Genomic DNA, 22113 nt, shown 5'->3' on the forward strand with positions numbered 1-22113 from the left:
GTCCTTACGCCATTTTGCCACAACTTTGGAAGTATGCTTGGGGTCATTGTCCATTTGCGACCAAGCTTTAACTTCCTGACTGATGTCTTGAGATGTTGCTTCAATATATCCACATAATTTTCCTACCTCATGATGCCATCTATTTTGTGAAGTGCACCAGCAAAGCACCCCCACAACATGATGCTGACACCCACGTGCTTCACATTTGGGATGGTGTTCTTTGTCTTGCAAGCCTCCCCCTTTTTCCTCCAAACATAACGATGGTCATTAGGGCCAAACAGTTATATTTTTGTTTCATCAGACCAGAGGACATTTCTCCCCATGTGCAGTTGCACACCGTAGTCTGGCTTTTTTATGGCGTTTTTCCTTGCTGAGCGGCCATTCAGGTTATGTCGATATAAGACTTGCTTTTGTACCTGTTTCCTCCAGCATCTTCACAAGGTCCTTTACTGTTGTTCTGGGATTGATTTGCACTTTTCGAACCAAAGTACGTTCATCTCTAGGAGACAGAACGCGTCTCCTTCCTGAGCGGTATTGCTCCCACAGATGAACCAGACTTGTGGAGATCTACAATTTCTTTCTAATGTCTTGGCTGATTTCTTTTGATTTTCCCATGATGTCAAGCAAAGAGGCACTGAGTTTGAAGGTAGGCCTTGAAATACATCCACAGGTACACCTCCAATTGACTCAAATTATGTCAATTAGCCTATCAGAAGCTTCTAAAACCATGACGTAATTTTCCAAGCTGTTTAAAGGCATAGTCAACTTAGTGTATGTAAACTTCTGACCCCTTGGAATTGTGATTTAGTGAAATTATCTGTCTGTAAACAATTGTTGAAAAAATTACTCGTCATGCACAAACTATAGTTTCCAACAAGACATTTGTGAAGTGGTTGAAATGTGAACTTTAATGACTCCAACCTAAGTGTATGTATACTTCCGACTTCAACTGTGTACGTGTGTGTGTGTGTGTGTGTGTGTGTGTGTGTGTGTGTGTGTGTGTGTATGTGTATATATATATATATATATATATATATATATATATATATATATATATATATATATATATATATATATATATATATATATATATATATATATATATTTGTACTAGTCAAAAGTTTGGACACAATTACACATTCCAGAGATTTTCTTTATTTTTACTGCTACAATAATAGTGAAGACATCAAAAATATGAAACAACACATATGGAATCATGTACCGTAGTCACCAAATCAAAATATATTTAATATTTTAGATTCTTCAAAAGTAGCCACATTTTACCTTGATTACTGCTTGGCACACTCTTGGCATTCTCTCAACCACCTTCATGAGGTAGTCACCTGGAATGCTTTTCGATTAACAGGCGTGCCTTGTTAAAAGTTTATTTATCGATTTTTTTCCCTTCTTAATGCGTTTGAGCTAATCAGTTGTGTTGTGACAAGGTAAGGGTGGTATACTGAAGATAGCCCTATTTGGTAAAAGACCAAGTCCATATTATGGCATGAACAGCTCAAATAAGCAAAGAGAAACAACAGTCCATCATTACTTTAAGACATGAATGTCAGTCAATCTGGAAAATGTCAAGAACTTTGAAAGTTTCTTCAAGTGCAGTCGCAAAAACCATCAAGCGCTATGATGAAACTGGCTCTCATGAGGACCGCCACAGGGATGGTCCCAGAGTTACCTCTGCTGCAGAGAGTAAGTTCATTGAAATTAACTGCATCCCAGATAGCAGCCCAAATAAATGCTTCACAGAGTTCAAGTAACAGACGCATCTCAACATCAACTGTTCAGAGGAGGCTGCGTGAATCAGGCCTTCATGGTCGAGTTGCTGCAAAATAAAAACACTACTAAAGAAGAAGAGACATGCTTGGACCAAGAAACACGAGGAATGGACATTAGACCTGTGGAAATATGTCCTTTGGACTGATGAGTCCAAATGTGAGATTTTTGGTTCCAATCGCCATGTCTTTGTGAGACGCAGAGAAGGTGAACGGATGATCTCCGCATGTGTGGTTCCCATCATGAAGCATGGAGAAGGAGATGTGATGGTGTGAAGGTGCTTTGCTGGTGACACTGTCTGTGATTTATTTAGAATTTAAGGCACACTTAACCAGCATGCCTACCACAGCATTCTGCAACGATACGCCATCCCATCTGGTTTGCCCTTAGTGGGAATATCATGTGTTTTTCAACAAGACAATGACCCAAAACACACCTCCAGGCTGTGTAAGGGCTATTTGACCAAGGAGAGTGATGGAGTGCTGTCACAGATGACCAGGCCTCCACAATCACCCGACCTCAACCCAATTGAGATGGTTTGGGATGAGTTGGAACGCAGAGTAAAGGAAAAGCAGCCAACAAGTGCTCAGCATATGTGGGATCTCCTTCATGTCTGCTGGAAAAGCATTCCTCATGAAGCTGATTGAGAGAATGCTAAGAGTGTGCTAAGCAGTCATCAAGGCAAAGTGTGGATACTTTTGAAGAATCTAAAATATTAAATATATTTTGATTTGTTTTAACACTTTTTTTTGGTTACTACATGATTCCATATGTGTTATTACATAGTTTTGATGTCTTCACTATTATTTTACAATGTAGAAAATAGTAAAAATAAAGAAAAACCTTTGAATGAGTAGGTGTGTCCAAACTCTTTACTGGCTATACATATATATATATATATATCAGTGCCTTGCGAAAGTATTCGGCCCCCTTGAACTTTGCGACCTTTTGCCACATTTCAGGCTTCAAACATAAAGATATAAAACTGTATTTTTTTGTGAAGAATCAACAACAAGTGGGACACAATCATGAAGTGGAACGACATTTATTGGATATTTCAAACTTTTTTAACAAATCAAAAACTGAAAAATTGGGCGTGCAAAATTATTCAGCCCCCTTAAGTTAATACTTTGTAGGGTCACCTTTTGCTGCGATTACAGCTGTAAGTCGCTTGGGGTATGTCTCTATCAGTTTTGCACATCGAGAGACTGAAATTTTTTCCTATTCCTCCTTGCAAAACAGCTCGAGCTCAGTGAGGTTGGATGGAGAGCATTTGTGAACAACAGTTTTCAGTTCTTTCCACAGATTCTCGATTGGATTCAGGTTTGGACTTTGACTTGGCCATTCTAACACCTGGATATGTTTATTTTTGAACCATTCCATTGTAGATTTTGCTTTATGTTTTGGATCATTGTCTTGTTGGAAGACAAATCTCCGTCCCAGTCTCAGGTCTTTTGCAGACTCCATCAGGTTTTCTTCCAGAATGGTCCTGTATTTGGCTCCATCCATCTACCCATCAATTTTAACCATCTTCCCTGTCCCTGCTGAAGAAAAGCAGGCCCAAACCATGATGCTGCCACCACCATGTTTGACAGTGGGGATGGTGTGTTCAGCTGTGTTGCTTTTACGCCAAACATAACGTTTTGCATTGTTGCCAAAAAGTTCAATTTTGGTTTCATCTGACCAGAGCACCTTCTTCCACATGTTTGGTGTGTCTCCCAGGTGGCTTGTGGCAAACTTTAAACTACACTTTTTATGGATATCTTTAAGAAATGGCTTTCTTCTTGCCACTCTTCCATAAAGGCCAGATTTGTGCAATATACGACTGATTGTTGTCCTATGGACAGAGTCTCCCACCTCAGCTGTAGATCTCTGCAGTTCATCCAGAGTGATCATGGGCCTCTTGGCTGCATCTCTGATCAGTCTTCTCCTTGTATGAGCTGAAAGTTTAGAGGGACGGCCAGGACTTGGTAGATTTGCAGTGGTCTGATACTCCTTCCATTTCAATATTATCGCTTGCATAGTGCTCCTTGGGATGTTTAAAGCTTGGGAAATCTTTTTGTATCCAAATCCGGCTTTAAACTTCTTCACAACAGTATCTCGGACCTGCCTGGTGTGTTCCTTGTTCTTCATGATGCTCTCTGCGCTTTTGACGGACCTCTGAGACTATCACAGTGCAGGTGTGCACGCCCAATTTTTCAGTTTTTGATTTGTTAAAAAAGTTTGAAATATCCAATAAATGTCGTTCCACTTCATGATTGTGTCCCACTTGTTGTTGATTCTTCACAAAAAAATACAGTTTTATATCTTTATGTTTGAAGCCTGAAATGTAGCAAAAGGTCGCAAAGTTCAAGGGGGCCGAATACTTTCGCAAGGCACTGTATATACTACCGTTCAAAAGTTTGGGGTCACTTAGAAATGTCCTTGCTTTTGAAAGAAAAGCAAATTTTTTGTCCATTAAAATAACATCAAATTGATCACAAATATAGTGTAGACATTGTTTATTTTGTAAATGACTATTGTAGCTGGAAACGGCTGATTTAAAAAAAAAATGGAATACCTACATTTATCAGCAACCATCACTCCTGTGTTCCAATGGCACGTTGTGTTAGCTAGTCCAAGTTTACCATTTTAAAAAGCTAATTGATCATTAAAAAACCCTTTTGCAATTCTGTTAGCACAGCTGAAAGCTGCTGTCCTGATTAAAGAAGCAATAAAACTGGCTTATTTAGACTAATTGAGTATCTGGAGCATCAGCATTTGTGGGTTCAATTACAGGCTCAAAATGGCCAGAAACAAAGACCTTCTTCTGAAATGCGTCAGTCTATTCTTGTTCTGAGAAATTAAGGCTATTCCATGCGAGAAACTGTAGATCTCGTACAACACTGTGTGCTACTCCCTTCACAGAACAGCGCAAACTGGCTCTAACCAGAATAGAAAGAGGAGTGGGAGGCCCCGGTGCACAACTGAGCAAGAGGACAAGTACATTAGTGTCTAGTTTGAGAAACACCTCACAAGTCCTCAACTGGCAGCTTCATTAAATAGTACTGGCAAAACACCGATCTCAACGTCAACAGGGAAGAGGCGACTCCAGGATGCTGGCCTTCTAGGCAGAGTTGCAAAGAAAAAGTCATATGTCAGACTGGTCAATAAAAAGAAAAGATTAAGATGTGTAAAAGAACACAGACAGAGGAACTCTACCTAGAGGAACTCTACCTAGAAGGCCAGCAATCCGGAGACTGGTGTTTTGCAGGTACTATTTCATGTACTCCTATGTAGATATTCCATTAAAAATCTGCCTTTTCCTGCTACAATGGTAATTTACAATGTCCACGCTGTATTTCTGATCAATTTAATGTTAATGGTCAAAAAATTAGCTTTTCTTTAAAAAACAAGGGCATTTTGTAAGTGACCCCAAACGTTTGAACGGTAGTGTTTGTGTAGGGCTATATTCAATAAAATAGGGTATATATATATATATATAACCTATTTTATTGAATGTAGCCCTGAGTTCTTGATATTGCTGGACCTACAGTAAACAGTACAGATCTTGAGCTATGCCTCTTAGAAAACTCTTGTTTCTCCAGAATGTTTGCCCTGCGTATTTTCTCCATGTGATGTTGATTAGGCTGTTACAGCTGTGTAGTGGAGGGTTGTGTGGTAGCTGGCTAAGTGCGTTCCTAGCATATTGCTCGTAAATGAACTTAGGGCTTTAAATTCACACTGTGCTGCAAACAGGCCAAGTGGATACACTCTGACTGCACATGCAGTATAATGGTTAGATTGGATATATAGCTTTAAGGGAACATAATGTTTTTGCTATTTATTTTCTCCAGTTATTTCTTAAAGTTACATTCAGGCCAAGTGTTGTTTTTGTGCTTCTTTAGTCGTAAGCATGCTAAAATATTGGAGCATGTGCAAACACACACACACATACACAAAACTATTGCCAAAACGGTCTCTCCCTGGCAGAAACACAGTAAAGCGTAGTGTTCCTTTCCAATAACCCAACTTTCCACTCTGTTATTCCAATCAACTATCGACTCTTATCCAATCTCATATCTCTTCTGACTAGTTAACCTCTCGTTGACATCTCCTACGTGTCTCTGTAACTCACACTAGCTGAGTCACCAGATGACCAAAACCATGCCAAATATCTGGAGCTCTGAACATCCCGATCCTACTGCCATTATTATGTTGTTGTCTCCGGAGACTTCCAGTCCCCTTTAAAAGGCCCTATTAATAGTGTTCAGTGTGTGTTTGTTCGTGTATGCGGGTAATTCTACAACTATGGGAACTTCTATGTCCTCAGGGTCAATTTGAGGGATTTTATTTTAAAAAATATATAGTTTTTATTCTTTATATGTGAAATTCACACTACAATCACCCCATAGTTCGAAAATCTATCGAAAATCTATCGCCAGTTTTGTACGGCGCAGCGCGGCTCGGAACGGAACATACCGGACCAATTTTTCTCTCCATGTCCCTGGATTTCAACTGCTCTCTGGACATTCATACCCGGATCTCACAGCTAGCTAGCTGCTATCCGTGTGACAGTCGGCTTTCGTCGATTCCGGAGCAAACATCGATTGTTCCGGTGCTAGCCAGCTCCGTCAATCACGCCTGAGTTCCATCATTCACTCCTGGGCTGCAGTCACCTATCCGGACCCGTTTCACTGCCTACGCGGAGCCCCACCGGGCCTTCACAACCGGACTGCCGACGTTATCTACCTGAAGGAGATCCGGCTGGCTCCTCTGTCGCGACGTTACCGGAACGCCCATCTGCGGCCCGCTAACCGTTAGCTGTCTTTCCGGCTGCTATCTGAATAGACAATCGGACAATTTATTTATTTGAATTATTATGTTTTCTTCTCGGGCCTCTATAACTATATCTATTGTTCTTATTTTTGTTGTTGTGTGATTTGGATTAATCTCTACCACACGGAACCCCACTAATCTACTGACCGAACGCAAGAGGTGGCTAACAACAGACTCCATCCTATGCTAGCTTGCTACCGGTTGGCTTGGCTAGCTGTCTAAATCGCCGTGACCCTAAACCAACCTCTCCACTCACTGGACCCTTTTGATCACTCGACTAAGCATGCCTCTCCTTAATGTCAATATGTCTTGTCCATTGCTGTTCTGGTTAGTGTTTATTGGCTTATTTCACTGTAGAGCCTCTAGTCCTGCTCACTATACCTTATCCAACCTATTAGTTCCACCACCCACGCATGCAATGACATCTCCTGGTTTCAATGATGTTTCTAGAGACAATATCTCTCTCTTCATCACTCAATACCTAGGTTTACCTCCACTGTATTCACATCCTACCTTACCTTTGTCTGTACATTATACCTTGATGCTATTTTATCGCCCCCAGAAACCTCCTTTTACTCTCTGTTCCAGACGTTCTAGACGACCAATTCTTATTGCTTTTAGTCGCACCCTTATTCTACTCCTCCTATGTTCCTCTGGCGATGTAGAGGTGAATCCAGGCCCTGCAGTGCCTAGCTCCACTCCTATTCCCCAGGCGCTCTCTTTTGACGACTTCTGTAACCGTAATAGCCTTGGTTTCATGCATGTTAACATTAGAAGCCTCCTCCCTAAGTTTGTTCTATTCACTGCTTTAGCACACTCTGCCAACCCGGATGTTCTAGCTGTGTCTGAATCCTGGCTTAGGAAGACCACCAAAAATTCAGACATTTTAATTCCAAACTACAACATTTTCAGACAAGATAGAACTGCCAAAGGGGGCGGTGTTGCAATTTACTGCAAAGATAGCCTGCAGAGTTCTGTCCTACTATCCAGGTCTGTACCCAAACAATTTGAACTTCTACTTTTAAAAATCCACCTTTCTAAAAACAAGTCTCTCACCGTTGCCGCCTGCTATAGACCACCCTCTGCCCCCAGCTGTGCTCTGGACACCATATGTGAACTGATTGCCCCCCATCTATCTTCAGAGCTCGTGCTGCTAGGCGACCTAAACTGGAACATGCTTAACACCCCAGCCATCCTACAATCTAAACTTGATGCCCTCAATCTCACACAAATTATCAATGAACCTACCAGGTACCTCCCCAAAGCCTTAAACACGGGCACCCTCATAGATATCATCCTAACCAACTTCCCCTCTAAATACACCTCTGCTGTCTTCAACCAAGATCTCAGCGATCACTGCCTCATTGCCTGCATCCGTAATGGGTCAGCGGTCAAACGACCTCCTCTCATCACTGTAAAACGCTCCCTGAAACACTTCAGCGAGCAGGCCTTTCTAATCGACCTGGCCGGGGTATCCTGGAAGGATATTGACCTCATCCCGTCAGTAGAGGATGCCTGGATATTTTTTAAAAATGCCTTCCTAACCATCTTAAATAAACATGCCCCATTCAAGAAATTTAGAACCAGGAACAGATATAGCCCTTGGTTCTCCCCAGACCTGACTGCCCTTAATCAACACAAAAACGTCCTATGGCGTTCTGCATTAGCATCGAACAGCCCCCGTGATATGCAGCTGTTCAGGGAAGCTAGAAACCATTATACACAGGCAGTTAGAAAAGCCAAGGCTAGCTTTTTCAAGCAGAAATTTGCTTCTTGCAACACTAACTCAAAAAAGTTCTGGGACACTGTAAAGTCCATGGAGAATAAGAACACCTCCTCCCAGCTGCCCACTGCACTGAAGATAGGAAACACTGTCACCACTGATAAATCCACCATAATTGAAAATTTCAATAAGCATTTTTCTACTGCTGGCCATGCTTTCCACCTGGCTACTCCTACCCCTGTCAACAGCACTGCACCCCCAACAGCAACTCGCCCAAGCCTTCCCCATTTCTCCTTCTCCCAAATCCATTCAGCTGATGTTCTGAAAGAGCTGCAAAATCTGGACCCCTACAAATCAGCCGGGCTAGACAATCTGGACCCTTTCTTTCTAAAATTATCTGCCGAAATTGTTGCCACCCCTATTACTAGCCTGTTCAACCTCTCTTTCGTGTCGTCTGAGATTCCCAAAGATTGGAAAGCAGCTGCGGTCATCCCCCTCTTCAAAGGGGGGGACACTCTTGACCCAAACTGCTACAGACCTATATCTATCCTACCATGCCTTTCTAAGGTCTTCGAAAGCCAAGTCAACAAACAGATTACCGACCATTTTGAATCTCACCATACCTTCTCTGCTATGCAATCTGGTTTCAGAGCTGGTCATGGGTGCACCTCAGCCACGCTCAAGGTCCTAAACGATATCTTAACCGCCATCGATAAGAAACATTACTGTGCAGCCGTATTCATTGATCTGGCCAAGGCTTTCGACTCTGTCAATCACCACATCCTCATCGGCAGACTCAACAGCCTTGGTTTCTCAAATGATTGCCTCGCCTGGTTCACCAACTACTTCTCTGATAGAGTTCAGTGTGTCAAATCTGAGGGTCTGTTGTCCGGACCTCTGGCAGTCTCTATGGGGGTGCCACAGGGTTCAATTCTTGGACCGACTCTCTTCTCTGTATACATCAATGAGGTCGCTCTTGCTGCTGGTGAGTCTCTGATCCACCTCTACGCAGACGACACCATTCTGTATACTTCCGGCCCTTCTTTGGACACTGTGTTAACAACCCTCCAGGCAAGCTTCAATGCCATACAACTCTCCTTCCGTGGCCTCCAACTGCTCTTAAATACAAGTAAAACTAAATGCATGCTCTTCAACCGATCACTACCTGCACCTACCCGCCTGTCCAACATCACTACTCTGGACGGCTCTGACTTAGAATACGTGGACAACTACAAATACTTAGGTGTCTGGTTAGACTGTAAACTCTCCTTCCAGACCCATATCAAACATCTCCAATCCAAAGTTAAATCTAGAATTGGCTTCCTATTTCGCAACAAAGCATCCTTCACTCATGCTGCCAAACATACCCTTGTAAAACTGACCATCCTACCAATCCTCGACTTTGGCGATGTAATTTACAAAATAGCCTCCAATACCCTACTCAACAAACTGGATGCAGTCTATCACAGTGCAATCCGTTTTGTCACCAAAGCCCCATACACTACCCACCATTGCGACCTGTACGCTCTCGTTGGCTGGCCCTCGCTTCATACTCGTCGCCAAACCCACTGGCTCCATGTCATCTACAAGACCCTGCTAGGTAAAGTCCCCCCTTATCTCAGCTCGCTGGTCACCATAGCATCTCCCACCTGTAGCACACGCTCCAGCAGGTATATCTCTCTAGTCACCACCAAAACCAATTCTTTCTTTGGCCGCCTCTCTTTCCAGTTCTCTGCTGCCAATGACTGGAACGAACTACAAAAATCTCTGAAACTGGAAACACTTATCTCCCTCACTAGCTTTAAGCACCAACTGTCAGAGCAGCTCACAGATTACTGCACCTGTACATAGCCCACATATAATTTAGCCCTATCAACTACCTCTTTCCCAACTGTATTTAATTTATTTATTTATTTTGCTCCTTTGCACCCCATTATTTTTATTTCTACTTTGCACATTCTTCCATTGCAAAACTACCATTCCAGTGTTTTACTTGCTATATTGTATTTACCTTGCCACCAAGGCCTTTTTTTGCCTTTACCTCCCTTCTCACCTCATTTGCTCACATTGTATATAGACTTGTTTATACTTTATTATTGACTGTATGTTTGTTTTACTCCATGTGTAACTCTGTGTTGTTGTATCTGTCGAACTGCTTTGCTTTATCTTGGCCAGGTCGCAATTGTAAATGAGAACTTGTTCTCAACTTGCCTACCTGGTTAAATAAAGGTAAAATAAAAAAAATAAAAAAAATAAATATTTTTCAACGCCTCTCTATCAAGTATTTTAGCTACTTTTCAGATGCATTTTATACCTCAATTTCACTGTTTTGCCCTTGTCCCTGACCCAGGCTTTTGAGCTTCTACTATGTTTTTCTATGAGAAAACATGAATAATTACACATTATGTCAATTAAATAAAATCTATTTCAACATTTATTGTGAGTATGCCCTTTATATTGTTATTTAAACATAATATACCTGTCCTTTGGTAGTGGTGTCCTTTTCACCACTGAGGGCAAATTCCTCATTAACCCATTTAATCCCGAATTTTTCCCAGACATGAAAATATCCAAATCAAGTGTCATTAGTAACCCTTTGAGGTAATCAATCACTATTTTTTTTTAAATGTTAATGGAAAAGTAGGTGAAAAAGTGTGTTTTATGGTCAGTCACAATTGTGACCGGTGGGATAATGTTACGTATACTGAAATAACATATTTCTCATATGCAGTTATCAAAGTTCTAATAAATCCCAACCCAGTTATTAACACATTTAAAACTCTGTCACTAGCAGTCCCCAGCATTGCCACTAGAATGTCCCGTCACATTCTAGTGTGACTATTTTACACATCCTAAACCCTTATACAACACGATATGAATACTGTGAGCAAAGACATAAAGACAACAACCATCAACGTATTTCAACATTGTTACTTTAGTGCAACATGTACTGAAACATTAATATTGTAAATTCATTGTAACATTTGAACTTGTGCAATGCAATTGTGCAATTGTCATTGTAACATTGTCATTGACATTTTAGTGCAACATTCACTAACAACTGTATAGCAGTCGTGTGATTCATTCCCACTGAACATAAAGGTAACATGTAGGATAGAGGTAGCCTGTAGAATATGCATTCAAGTAGAGACCTACACTGAACAAAATACAATTGTGTATATATATATATAGTGGGGCAAAAAAGTATTTAGTCAGCCACCAATTGTGCACGTTCTCCCACTTAAAAAGATGAGAGAGGCCTGTAATTTTCATCATAGGTACACTTCAACTATGACAGACAAAATGAGAAAAAAATATCCAGAAAATCACATTGTAGGATTTTTAATGAATTTATTTGCAAATTATGGTGGAAAATAAGTATTTGGTCACCTACAAACAAGCAAGATTTCTGGCTCTCACAGACCTGTAACTTCTTCGTTAAGAGGCTCCTCTGTCCTCCACTTGTTACCTGTATTAATGGCACCTGTTTGAACTTGTTATCAGTATAAAAGACACCTGTCCACAACCTCAAACAGTCACACTCCAAACTCCACTATGGCCAAGACCAAAGAGCTGTCAAAGGACACCAGAAACAAAATTGTAGACCTGCACCAGGCTGGGAAGACTGAATCTGCAATAGGTAAGCAGCTTGGTTTGAAGAAATCAACTGTGAGAGCAATTATTAAGAAATGGAAGACATACAAGACCACTGATAATCTCCCTCGATCTGGGGCTCCACGCAAGATCTCACCCCGTGGGGTCAAAATGATCACAACGGTGAGCAAAAATCCCAGACCTAGTGAATGACCTGCAGAGAGCTGGGACCAAAGTAACAAAGCCTACCATCAGTAACACACTACGCCGCCAGGGACTCAAATCCTGCAGTGCCAGACGTGTCCCCCTGCTTAAGCAAGTACATGTCCAGGCCCATCTGAAGATTGCTAGAGAGCATTTGGATGATCCAGAAGAAGATTGGGAGAATGTCATATGGTCAAATGAAACCAAAATATAACTTTTTGGTAAAAACTCAACTCGTCGTGTTTGGAGGACAAAGAATGCTGAGTTGCATCCAAAGAACACCATACCTACTGTGAAGCATGGGGGTGGAAACATCATGCTTTGGGACTGTTTTTCTGCAAAGGGACCAGGACGACTGATCCGTGTAAAGGAAAGAATGAATGGTGCCATGTATCGTGAGATTTTGAGTGATAACCTCCTTCCATCAGCAAGGGCATTGAAGATGAAACGTGGCTGGGTCTTTCAGCATGACAATGATTCCAAACACACCGCCCGGGCAACGAAGGAGTGGCTTCGTAAGAAGCATTTCAAGGTCGTAGAGTGGCCTAGCCACTCTCCAGATCTCAACCCCATAGAACATCTTTGGGAGTTGAAAGTCTGTGTTGCCCGGCAACAGCCCCAAAACATCACTGCTCTAGAGGGGATCTGCATGGAGGAATGGGCCAAAATACCAGCAACAGTGTGTGAAAACCTTGTGAAGACTTACAGAAAACATTTGACCTCTGTCATTGCCAACAAAGGGTATATAACAAAGTATTGAGAAACTTTTGTTATTGACCAAATACTTATTTTCCACCATAATTTGCAAATAAATTCATTAAAAATCCTACAATGTGATTTTCTGGATTTTTTTCTCTCATTCTCTCAATCCAATCGAGAATCTGTGGAAAGAACTGAAAACTGCTGTTCACAAATGCTCTCCATCCAACCTCACTGAGCTCGAGCTGTTTTGCAAGGAGGAATGGGAAAAAATGTCAGTCTCTCGATGTGCAAAACTGATAGAGACATACCCCAAGCGACTTACAGCTGTAATCGCAGCAAAAGGTGGCGCTACAAAGTATTAACTTAAGGGGGCTGAATAATTTTGCACGCCCAATTTTTCAGTTTTTGATTTGTTAAAAAAGTTTGAAATATCCAATAAATGTCGTTCCACTTCATGATTGTGTCCCACTTGTTGTTGATTCTTCACAAAAAAATACAGTTTTATATCTTTATGTTTGAAGCCTGAAATGTGGCAAAAGGTCGCAAAGTTCAAGGGGGCCGAATACTTTCGCAAGGCACTGTATATATCATAGAGTTAGGCTTCAGAGCCAAGTGCAAGATTAGTTTGTGCATCACTGTTTTGAACTACGATCAGTCAGACCTACTGTCATACAGGATGTCTTGAATCAATTGACCTTCTTTTCCAAAGACATTTCAGTCATTTTGATTGTCTTTTTCGTCAACTTTTCTTTTCTTCCTAGAGTCCGTTGTACTGCTTCTCCTCACCCTTTATCGACTTTTCTTTTCTTCCTAGAGTCCGTTGTCCTGCTTCTCCTCACCCTTTATCGACTTTTCTTTTCTTCCTAGAGTCCGTTGTCCTGCTTCTCCTCACCCTTTATCGACTTTTCTTTTCTTCCTAGAGTCTGTTGTACTGCTTCTCCTCACCCTTTATCAACTTTTCTTTTCTTCCTAGAGTCCGTTGTACTGCTTCTCCTCACCCTTTATCGACTTTTCTTTTCTTCCTAGAGTCCGTTGTACTGCTTCTCCTCACCCTTTATCGACTTTTCTTTTCTTCCTAGAGTCCGTTGTCCTGCTTCTCCTCACCCTTTATCGCCTTTTCTTTTCTTCCTAGAGTCTGTTGTACTGCTTCTCCTCACCCTTTATCGACTTTTCAATTTTTATTTTATTGTCTTTTCCAGCCCTTTTTCATTCGCTCTTATCTCCTTTTCTACTGTCCATGGTATATCTTGAAGCACTCAATGTGCAGTGGCGCTTTGCATATCTCACATGCATAGGTAGTACGTTTGTCCCAATGACGAGTTCTCTGGAACCGGTGCATCGTGTTGATTGGCCAGTGAGAAGCTTTGTCATATCTTACCTGATCTTCAACAGTAGCAGCCAGTAAAGATCTCCTTCCATGGCTCAGTGGTTTTGTGCCAAACTTTTGCATATTTGGGCTGTATACTATGTGTTTTGGAATCACATCGGTGGCAGGCCTCTTCGATCATTTGAACACTCAATCTTTATTTTTGACCACCTGCAGCTTTTCCCTTGGCTCTTCTGACTGGACCCTCTGGCGGGTAGAGGCCTTTGGCTCTTCATTACCAACAATGGAGGGGGGTGGAGAAGATTGTGGATGGGGGGGTGAGGGGTAGGTCATCATCACTGATAACGTTGTTCCTGTCATGATCTGTTTGCATAGGTTCAGCATATGCATTCAACAGCCTGGCTGGCAAATGGCCTGTCCATAGTCCATATCTGACCCAGCGGTATCACAATCACTCAGGACAGCATCTTTCTCATTTTGAGGGATAACTGCAATGTTGCATGCCTTGTCTGGGCAGTCACCTAGATCCAACATATCCATAACTTGACTCAAAGGGAAACTACAAGAAAGAACAGAGTAGAAAGTTAGGTAGAACAAGAACTATGCATGTGTATCAGTATGTGTATACCTAGACGCACTGTGTTATCCCGCCGGTCACTATTGTTGCTGTCCACATGTTTACACATTCTATGACCACACTGAACAAAGTTGAGTAATTGCAAATGCATATATCAAAACTAGACACCTTAAAGATGATGTGTACCAAAAAACTTTGTCCTAACTTTATTTTAACATACTTCACTAACCTTTTGTTTGGGAGCTTTGATGCAGCCATCCTCTTCTCATGCTGCAACCAGGAAGTAAACAGCTCTGTTCATGTGACAATTTATACTAAACATGTGACACTGCACATCATTCATTGAGACCCTTTATTATTTCAATATGTGCTGGAAATGCATTGATAGATAATTCAGTAACATTTTTAGAGCCTTATTACTGAAAACGTTTTTTAGTGACCTATGGGATTAAATAGGTTAATAAAGTTTTGTCAAGAGAATGTTCATTTAGTTACCATGGAAACGTATTGTGACACCGAATCACATGTCTGCAGAGGACAGTTGTTCCAGATGTGATGTCCATGTAACAGATGTGAAACGGCTAGCTTAGTTAGCGTGGGCGCTAAATAGCGTTTCAATCAGTGACGTCACTTGCTCTGAGACCTTGAAGTAGGGCCGCGGCTTTTGTGGAGCGATGGGTAACGATGCTTCGAGGGTGACTGTTGATGTGTGCAGAAGGTCCCTAGTTCGCGCCCGGGTATGGGTGAGGGGACGGTCTAAATTTGTACTGTTACATTGATGCTGTTGACCCGGATTACTAGTTGCTGCGGAAAAAGGAGGAAGGTCAAAAGGGGGGTGAGTGTAACAGATGTGAAACGGCTAGCGTGGGCGCAAAATAGCGTTTCAATCAGTGACGTCACTTGCTCTGAGACCTTGAAGTAGTAGTTCCCCTTGCTCTGCAAGGGCCGCAGCCTTTGTGGAGCGATGGGTAACGATGCTTCGAGGGTGACTGTTGATTGTATGGGTGAGGGGACGGTCTAAATTTGTACTGTTACATTGATGCTGTTGACCCGGATTACTAGTTGCTGCGGAAAAAGGAGGAAGGTCAAAAGGGGGGTGAGTGTAACAGATGTGAAACGGTTAGCGTGGGCGCTAAATAGCGTTTCAATCAGTGACGTCACTTGCTCTGAGACCTTGAAGTAGTAGTTCCCCTTGCTCTGCAAGGGCCGCAGCTTTTGTGGAGCGATGGGTAACGAGGGTGACTGTTGATGTGTGCAGAAGGTCCCTAGTTCGCGCCCGGGTATGGGCGAGGGGACGGTCTAAAATTATACTGTTACATCCAGAAGTTGAAGAAAAATCTAGGTAAATATTGCTTGTGTAGAGAATATGTTTTATTGTCAGTCATTTCCAAACAGGCTACAATTTCTTTAATTTGTCGTGGAATTTTGATTTTTCAAATATATTTGATGTATTTAGTGTAAACCATATGCTAGTTATAATACTGGACAAAGCATGCTAAGCAGTCAATTTTTTCTCCAAAAACAGCAGAAGCGTAATTTCCATCACAACCTTACCTGTGTTGGAAATGACAGGAAGTGGTGGAAATGACAAATCCATTATGTTATTACTTTTTACTTTAGACTTATTTAATCATGTTTTAAATTGCTTTAGTCTAGAAAATGCTCCAGGGTGTGCACTATTGGAAAACTTAAGTAGTATTTTTCTTTGTTTTTAGAAGATGCCACATAAAACAGCACAGAGGTCACAGACATAGAAACAAAATAAAAAATGATCCTATACAACACCAGGAACATCTGCAAAAAGACAGGGAGAGATACTGGAAGAATAAAGAGAAGGGAGAAGTGATATCTATCTCTGAGCTTACAAAGCAAGAGATGGCAATTGAAATGCAACCAACGGAAAAGACTTTAAAGAGAACAGTTGCAATGGAGACCTACCTATCAGGCAACGCAACACCTTAGTCGCCAGATGACTTGCAGCCAGAACATGAGGCCATCATATTTGCCCCTAACTTACCTGCCCTGATGCACGCCCTGATACCCCTTCCTCATCATGTGCAACAGGAATGAGAAGTCTAATACTTGCTGAAAGGAGAAAGGTTGGAAGAGGTCGCTCAAAAACAAATGTCAAACCTGATAAAGCATAACGGAAAACTGAGATATACTAAAAAAGGTATGATCAACTGATGAAGAAAATGGATAGATTCCCTAAAGACAAAGATAAAACAGAAAATGAAGGGAACTCTGAAGAACTTGAGAAGGATTTAATGTTTCAAAATGCCATCATTGCAGAGTTAAAGCAAAAGTAATAAAAAAAAATGCACAGTGCCAAGGACAAACAAGTGGCCTCAAAAATGCTCAGAGGCAACATCCTGAGAAAGTATGGCCTGGTCAAAGCTGGAAACAGAGAATTTGGATTTGTTTAGAGGCAACAGTCCGGGATAGGGACACATGTCTCTGCAAAACCCACGCCAACGTCCAGTTCATGGCGGACAAACTACAGCATCACAAAGTGATCAGCTGCAGCAACAATGAGAACCTTATTGAGTCGTTGTGCTGTGAGAACCTGAAGAAAGAGTGCATGTACACAGTGCTCCCTTTGCCAAGCCAAAGAGCTTAAAACATCTGACTGATGCTGGTGAGCAGACATGGTGGTTTGAGTGGAAAAACAAAGCTGAAGAGGGAAACATGGAGAAGGTCACTGTACATTTGACAGTATAAGAAAAGGTATGTGGCGCACTGCATATTCTACTGGAGGACTTCTCCAAGGGATTGAAAGAGAAGTTGGGGAAACGCATGTACAACTTTCGACACCAATACTCCAAACGGAGAGAATTAAAAGAGAATCTGCGGAAAGAGGAGATCATCGTGCATATTGACTTTGCAGAGAACTTAGGGGTGCAACTTTGACTGGGACAGGGGGGGGGGGGGCATATCCCTCTCACATTCTGAAATTGCATTTTTGTCCCCTCCAGTTTTATTTAAATGTAATACAAAATGAGGCAACGGTGTGCTTTAGGACCATGCAGACACCTCTGAGCGGTCGGTTAGGCTGTTTGGAGTGTTCATCCGACAGGATAAAACAAATTATTATAATTATTTCCCCCCCACTTCAAAAACCAAAGTTGTACCACTGAGATAACTACCTGCGTAAATACACCAGTGAAATCCAGGCAGTTCACTTTGGTGATTCTCACATGCAGGTGACCCTCCGCACCTGTGTTGGACATACCACAAATGATACCGTTTCACTTTGCTCACTGAGCACTTCTATGCGGATGACCCCTCTGCAATCTGGGCTCATCTCTCAAAAACACTGGCCTACTTCCTTGAGCGCTGCCCACTTTAGGAATCTTACTTTTTCTTAAATGAATTAAAGGTTCTACAATGGTTGTTGTTTAAAGTGTTTGCAATAAAATATTTTCAGAATATTTTCATAAGTTGTTCTTTTTACGTAGATATCATTTCCACCACACCCATATTTTTAGGTAAATTAATATATTGTGTATAATGTACATTGATTGATTTGTTTTAGATAGGGAAATCATATGGTTGTTATCATCATCTCACCAAAAGGTTGGGTGGAAATGACACTATTCTTTTATGATAAATAAATATTTTCAGCTGTCACAAAGGCAAGTTTATACATTCAGGCATTGTGTTGAATTATTAATTTTAGGAAAACCTTAAAAAGCACTTAAAATAATATGCAAGTTAATGTACAAATGTATAAGGAATGTGTTACAATTATTTGTATATGTTATTTAATTTTCAAACTAAATGGATGTTTAATAATGTGATGGAAATGGCATTTGTTTATGGCTGTCTGAGAAAAATGACGAAAATATATAAATTCCTGAATAATACAATCGCAGCCTTTATCAGATATTATTTCTAAACAAATCAAAGACAATTATAATACTGTTAAAACGGTGTTCCAATACATTTTAATTTCTGAATGCTTGCCGGGCAAAAGTGCACGAAGTTGCAAAATCACCCATGCGCATGCATGTGTTGCTGTAGACTAGCCAAACACGCCACATGCTTTGGATTTGAGTACAGTAATGCCTGATTCCCAACCCTGTCCAACCGTCACTCACTGGCACCTTATTGGGATTATCTCAAATGAAATCTGTCTCTGTCAGATTAAATGTAATCTAACTAGATTAGATATATTAGATGTAATATTGATGGGACTGAGAGTGTGGTTGGAGTTTTCATCTGTCATATCAAAACTGGGGTTGTGGATTAGCGAATGTGGACTATTACTGCCACCTGTTGGAGCAGAGTATCAAGTGTTTATTTTGCCGCAGCAGTGCGTAGCGATGTGATCAATTCCTTTTAAATATGACATGGAATCTCTCCATACGAGAGCGAATCAGTTATTTCTTTGACTGATACTGAGGTGTTATAATTCAATTGGACTCTATCCAACTCTGCTGGGTACAGACTTGAACTTCTTCAGACTTTGTTTTTTAACACTGACAACTTTTCTCTCTTTATCCTCCCCCCTCTTTCTCTATCCCATTTTCTCTCTGTCTTTTTTTTTTTTTACTCTCGCTTTCTCCTCTTCTCAGCTCAAGCCCTTTCTTCTGCAGCAGCTGGGTCCTGATGCATCCCATGAGGCCTTGGACCATGTGAAGGAGGTCATAGGTCAGGTGTTGAGGGTGGCAGCATTGACCAATGAGGAGCCTAGCTCTCGGCACAGGTTAGCCACCCTCGGATCAACCTCACAACTGTTCAATTATTCATCTTTGTACATTGTTCTGATTTGTCACTATTCTATATGACTGTTTCTCCTGTAGGTGGTGTTTCCTGTGTTTCCAGCTGATGACATTCACTCTTCAGTTCAGTGGTTCCCTTCTGCCTATCATAGTGAAGGTAAGAGGGGGTTATTACTTGATCGGCACATTACTACTGTAGCCGGTCTCTACTGATGCTGTTTTAGAGTACTCACTAGGTGGTGCCATAAGACTGTGAGATTGCAACATTCAAAGATGTCAACATGCACTATATATCCAAAGGTATGTGGACACCCCTTCAAATGAGTGGATTTAGCTATTTCAGCCACATCCGTTGCTGACAGGTGTATAAAATTGAGCATGCAGCCATGCAATCTCCATAGACAAACATTTGCAGTTGAATGGCCTTACTAAGGAGCTCAGTGACTTTCAACATGGCACCGTCATAGGATGCCACCTTTCCAACAATTCAGTTTGTCAAATTTCTGCCCCGCTAGAGCTGCCCTGGTCCACTGTATGTGCTGTTATTGTAGAAGTGGAAACTTCTAGGAGCAACAATGGCTCAGCCGCGAAGTGGTAGGCCACACAACTTCACAGAACGGGACTGCCGAGTGGTGAAGCGCATAGCGCGTAAAAAACGTCTGCCCTCGTTTGCATCACAACTGAGTTCCAAACTGCCACTGGAAGCAACGTCAGCTCAATAACTGTTCGTTGGGAGCTTCATTAATTGTTTTTACCTGGCCGAGCAGCCGCACACAAGCCTAAGTTTACCATGCGGAATGCCAAGCGTCGGCTGGGTGGTGTAAAGCGCGCCGCCAGTGGAAACGCGTTCTCTGGAGTGATGAATCATGCTTCACCATCTGGCAGTCCGACAGACTAATCTGAGTTTGGTGGATGGCAGGAGAACGCTACATGCCCCAATGCATAGTGGCAACTGTAAAGTTTGGTGGGGGAGGAATAATGGTCTGGGGCTGTTTTTCATGGTTCGGGCTAGGCCCCTTAGTTCCAGTGACGTGAAATCTTAATAATACAATATATAATGACATTCTAGATGATTCTGGGATTCCAACTTTGTGGCAACAGTTTGGGGAAGGCCCTTTCCTGTTTCAGCATGACAATGTGCACAAAGCGATATCCATACAGAAATGGTTTGTTGAGATCGGTATAAAAGAACTTGACTGGCCTGCACAGAGCCCTGACCTCAACCCCATCGAACACCTTTGGTATGAATTGGAACGCAGACTGCTAGCCAGACCTAATCGCCCAACATCAGTGCCCGACCTCACTAGACCTCTTGTAGCTGAATGGAAGCAATGTACCACATCTAGTGGAAAGCCTTCCCAGAAGAGTGGAGGATGTTATAGCAGCAAAGGGAGGACCAACTAGATATTAATGCCCATGATTTTGGAATGAGACGTTCGACAAGCAGGTGTCCACATACGTTTGGTCATGTAGTGTAACTTCCGAGTTGAGCAGAGAAGAGAGAGTCAGTATTTTAGCTGTTGTGCTGCATACATGTGGGTTGCATACAAACACACATGTGCACTCACACACGCACATACCCATTATGCACACTGCTGAGTGATACAACTAGTCGCAGTTATAAAAGCCATTTCACTTAAAGGGCCTCACTTGAAGTATTTTAATTGGTTTGACCCAGAGATGCCTTCCCCTTTTTCCAGATTCCAAACATGGTATCCATTGGTTCCACTCCTATAAACCGAGCCACTAATAAACATGATGTTTCCTGTTCCATGTACTCATCTTAGGGAAACCAACATGTCTCTTAAGGTTCAATGTGACCAATTCCTTCCTTGAATTCCCCTCATTGCTTACACCTCTCCAATACGTTCAGACCTCTAAGTGTGAGTCAGGGCGGAGGGAATGGAGCGGGTCATTGTGTTGGCACCCATTCATACGTTTCCAAAGGTATTAAGATAACTCATAAATCCACTAGGTGGCAGAACATGCTTACTCTCAGTACAGTCCCTTAATGAAAGCCATTGCTAAAAGTTTCCCATAATCCCTGTCTGAAAGGCTGAGACTGACCTGCACTTTGATGGGCTGAGGGACCCAGGGTTTGACGGACAGATCACAAAAGAGTTCATCCTGGAAGATGCTCTTCTCTTCCTGCTCCCAGCACACAATGGACAGGCCAGACGGAAGAGCCCTTCACACACCGAGACAGACGATGGACAGAGGGTACTAAACAACTGTGTTTTAACTTAATAAATCACTCAATCTATGAGTGCAATGACGATGGACTCTTTTTAACATGACAATTTCAGAGGGAAATTTGTATGGGTATCATAATTCCACTGACCTTCACAATTTCTTTTGTATGTTTCTGGTCAGTATGGTGGCTGTGGGGGGACATACGGTCTCTGTCTACCAGAACACCAGACTCTCCTCCTCCTGCAGTTCCTCCGTCAGCTGAGGACACCAGGGCCATTTGAACTGGTAAACCTCTATTCTACATTACTCTCTGTTAAAGTGCATTCGGAAAGTATTCCGACCCCTTGCCTTTTTCCACATTTTTGTTACGTTACAACCTAATCAATCTACACACAATACACCATAATGACAATGCAAAAACAGGTTTTTAGACATTTTTGCAAATGTATTAAAAATAAAAACTGAA

At 41.8% G+C, this 22113-nt stretch overlaps 1 protein-coding gene across 1 annotated transcript in view; it reads left to right on the forward strand.

Annotated features, from left to right (window-relative positions):
* cped1 (cadherin-like and PC-esterase domain containing 1) overlaps positions 1 to 22113 on the forward strand; it is an 83442-nt gene that overhangs the window by 25070 nt on the left and 36259 nt on the right. Inside the window, exons 7-10 of the mRNA XM_036957503.1 lie at positions 19308 to 19438; positions 19536 to 19611; positions 21510 to 21674; positions 21828 to 21932. Of these exons, the coding sequence (XP_036813398.1) occupies positions 19308 to 19438; positions 19536 to 19611; positions 21510 to 21674; positions 21828 to 21932 (477 nt within the window). The remainder of the gene's footprint in view (positions 1 to 19307; positions 19439 to 19535; positions 19612 to 21509; positions 21675 to 21827; positions 21933 to 22113) is intronic.

Source organism: Oncorhynchus mykiss, chromosome 21 (assembly GCF_013265735.2).
Source record: "Oncorhynchus mykiss isolate Arlee chromosome 21, USDA_OmykA_1.1, whole genome shotgun sequence".
Lineage (NCBI taxonomy): Eukaryota > Metazoa > Chordata > Actinopteri > Salmoniformes > Salmonidae > Oncorhynchus > Oncorhynchus mykiss.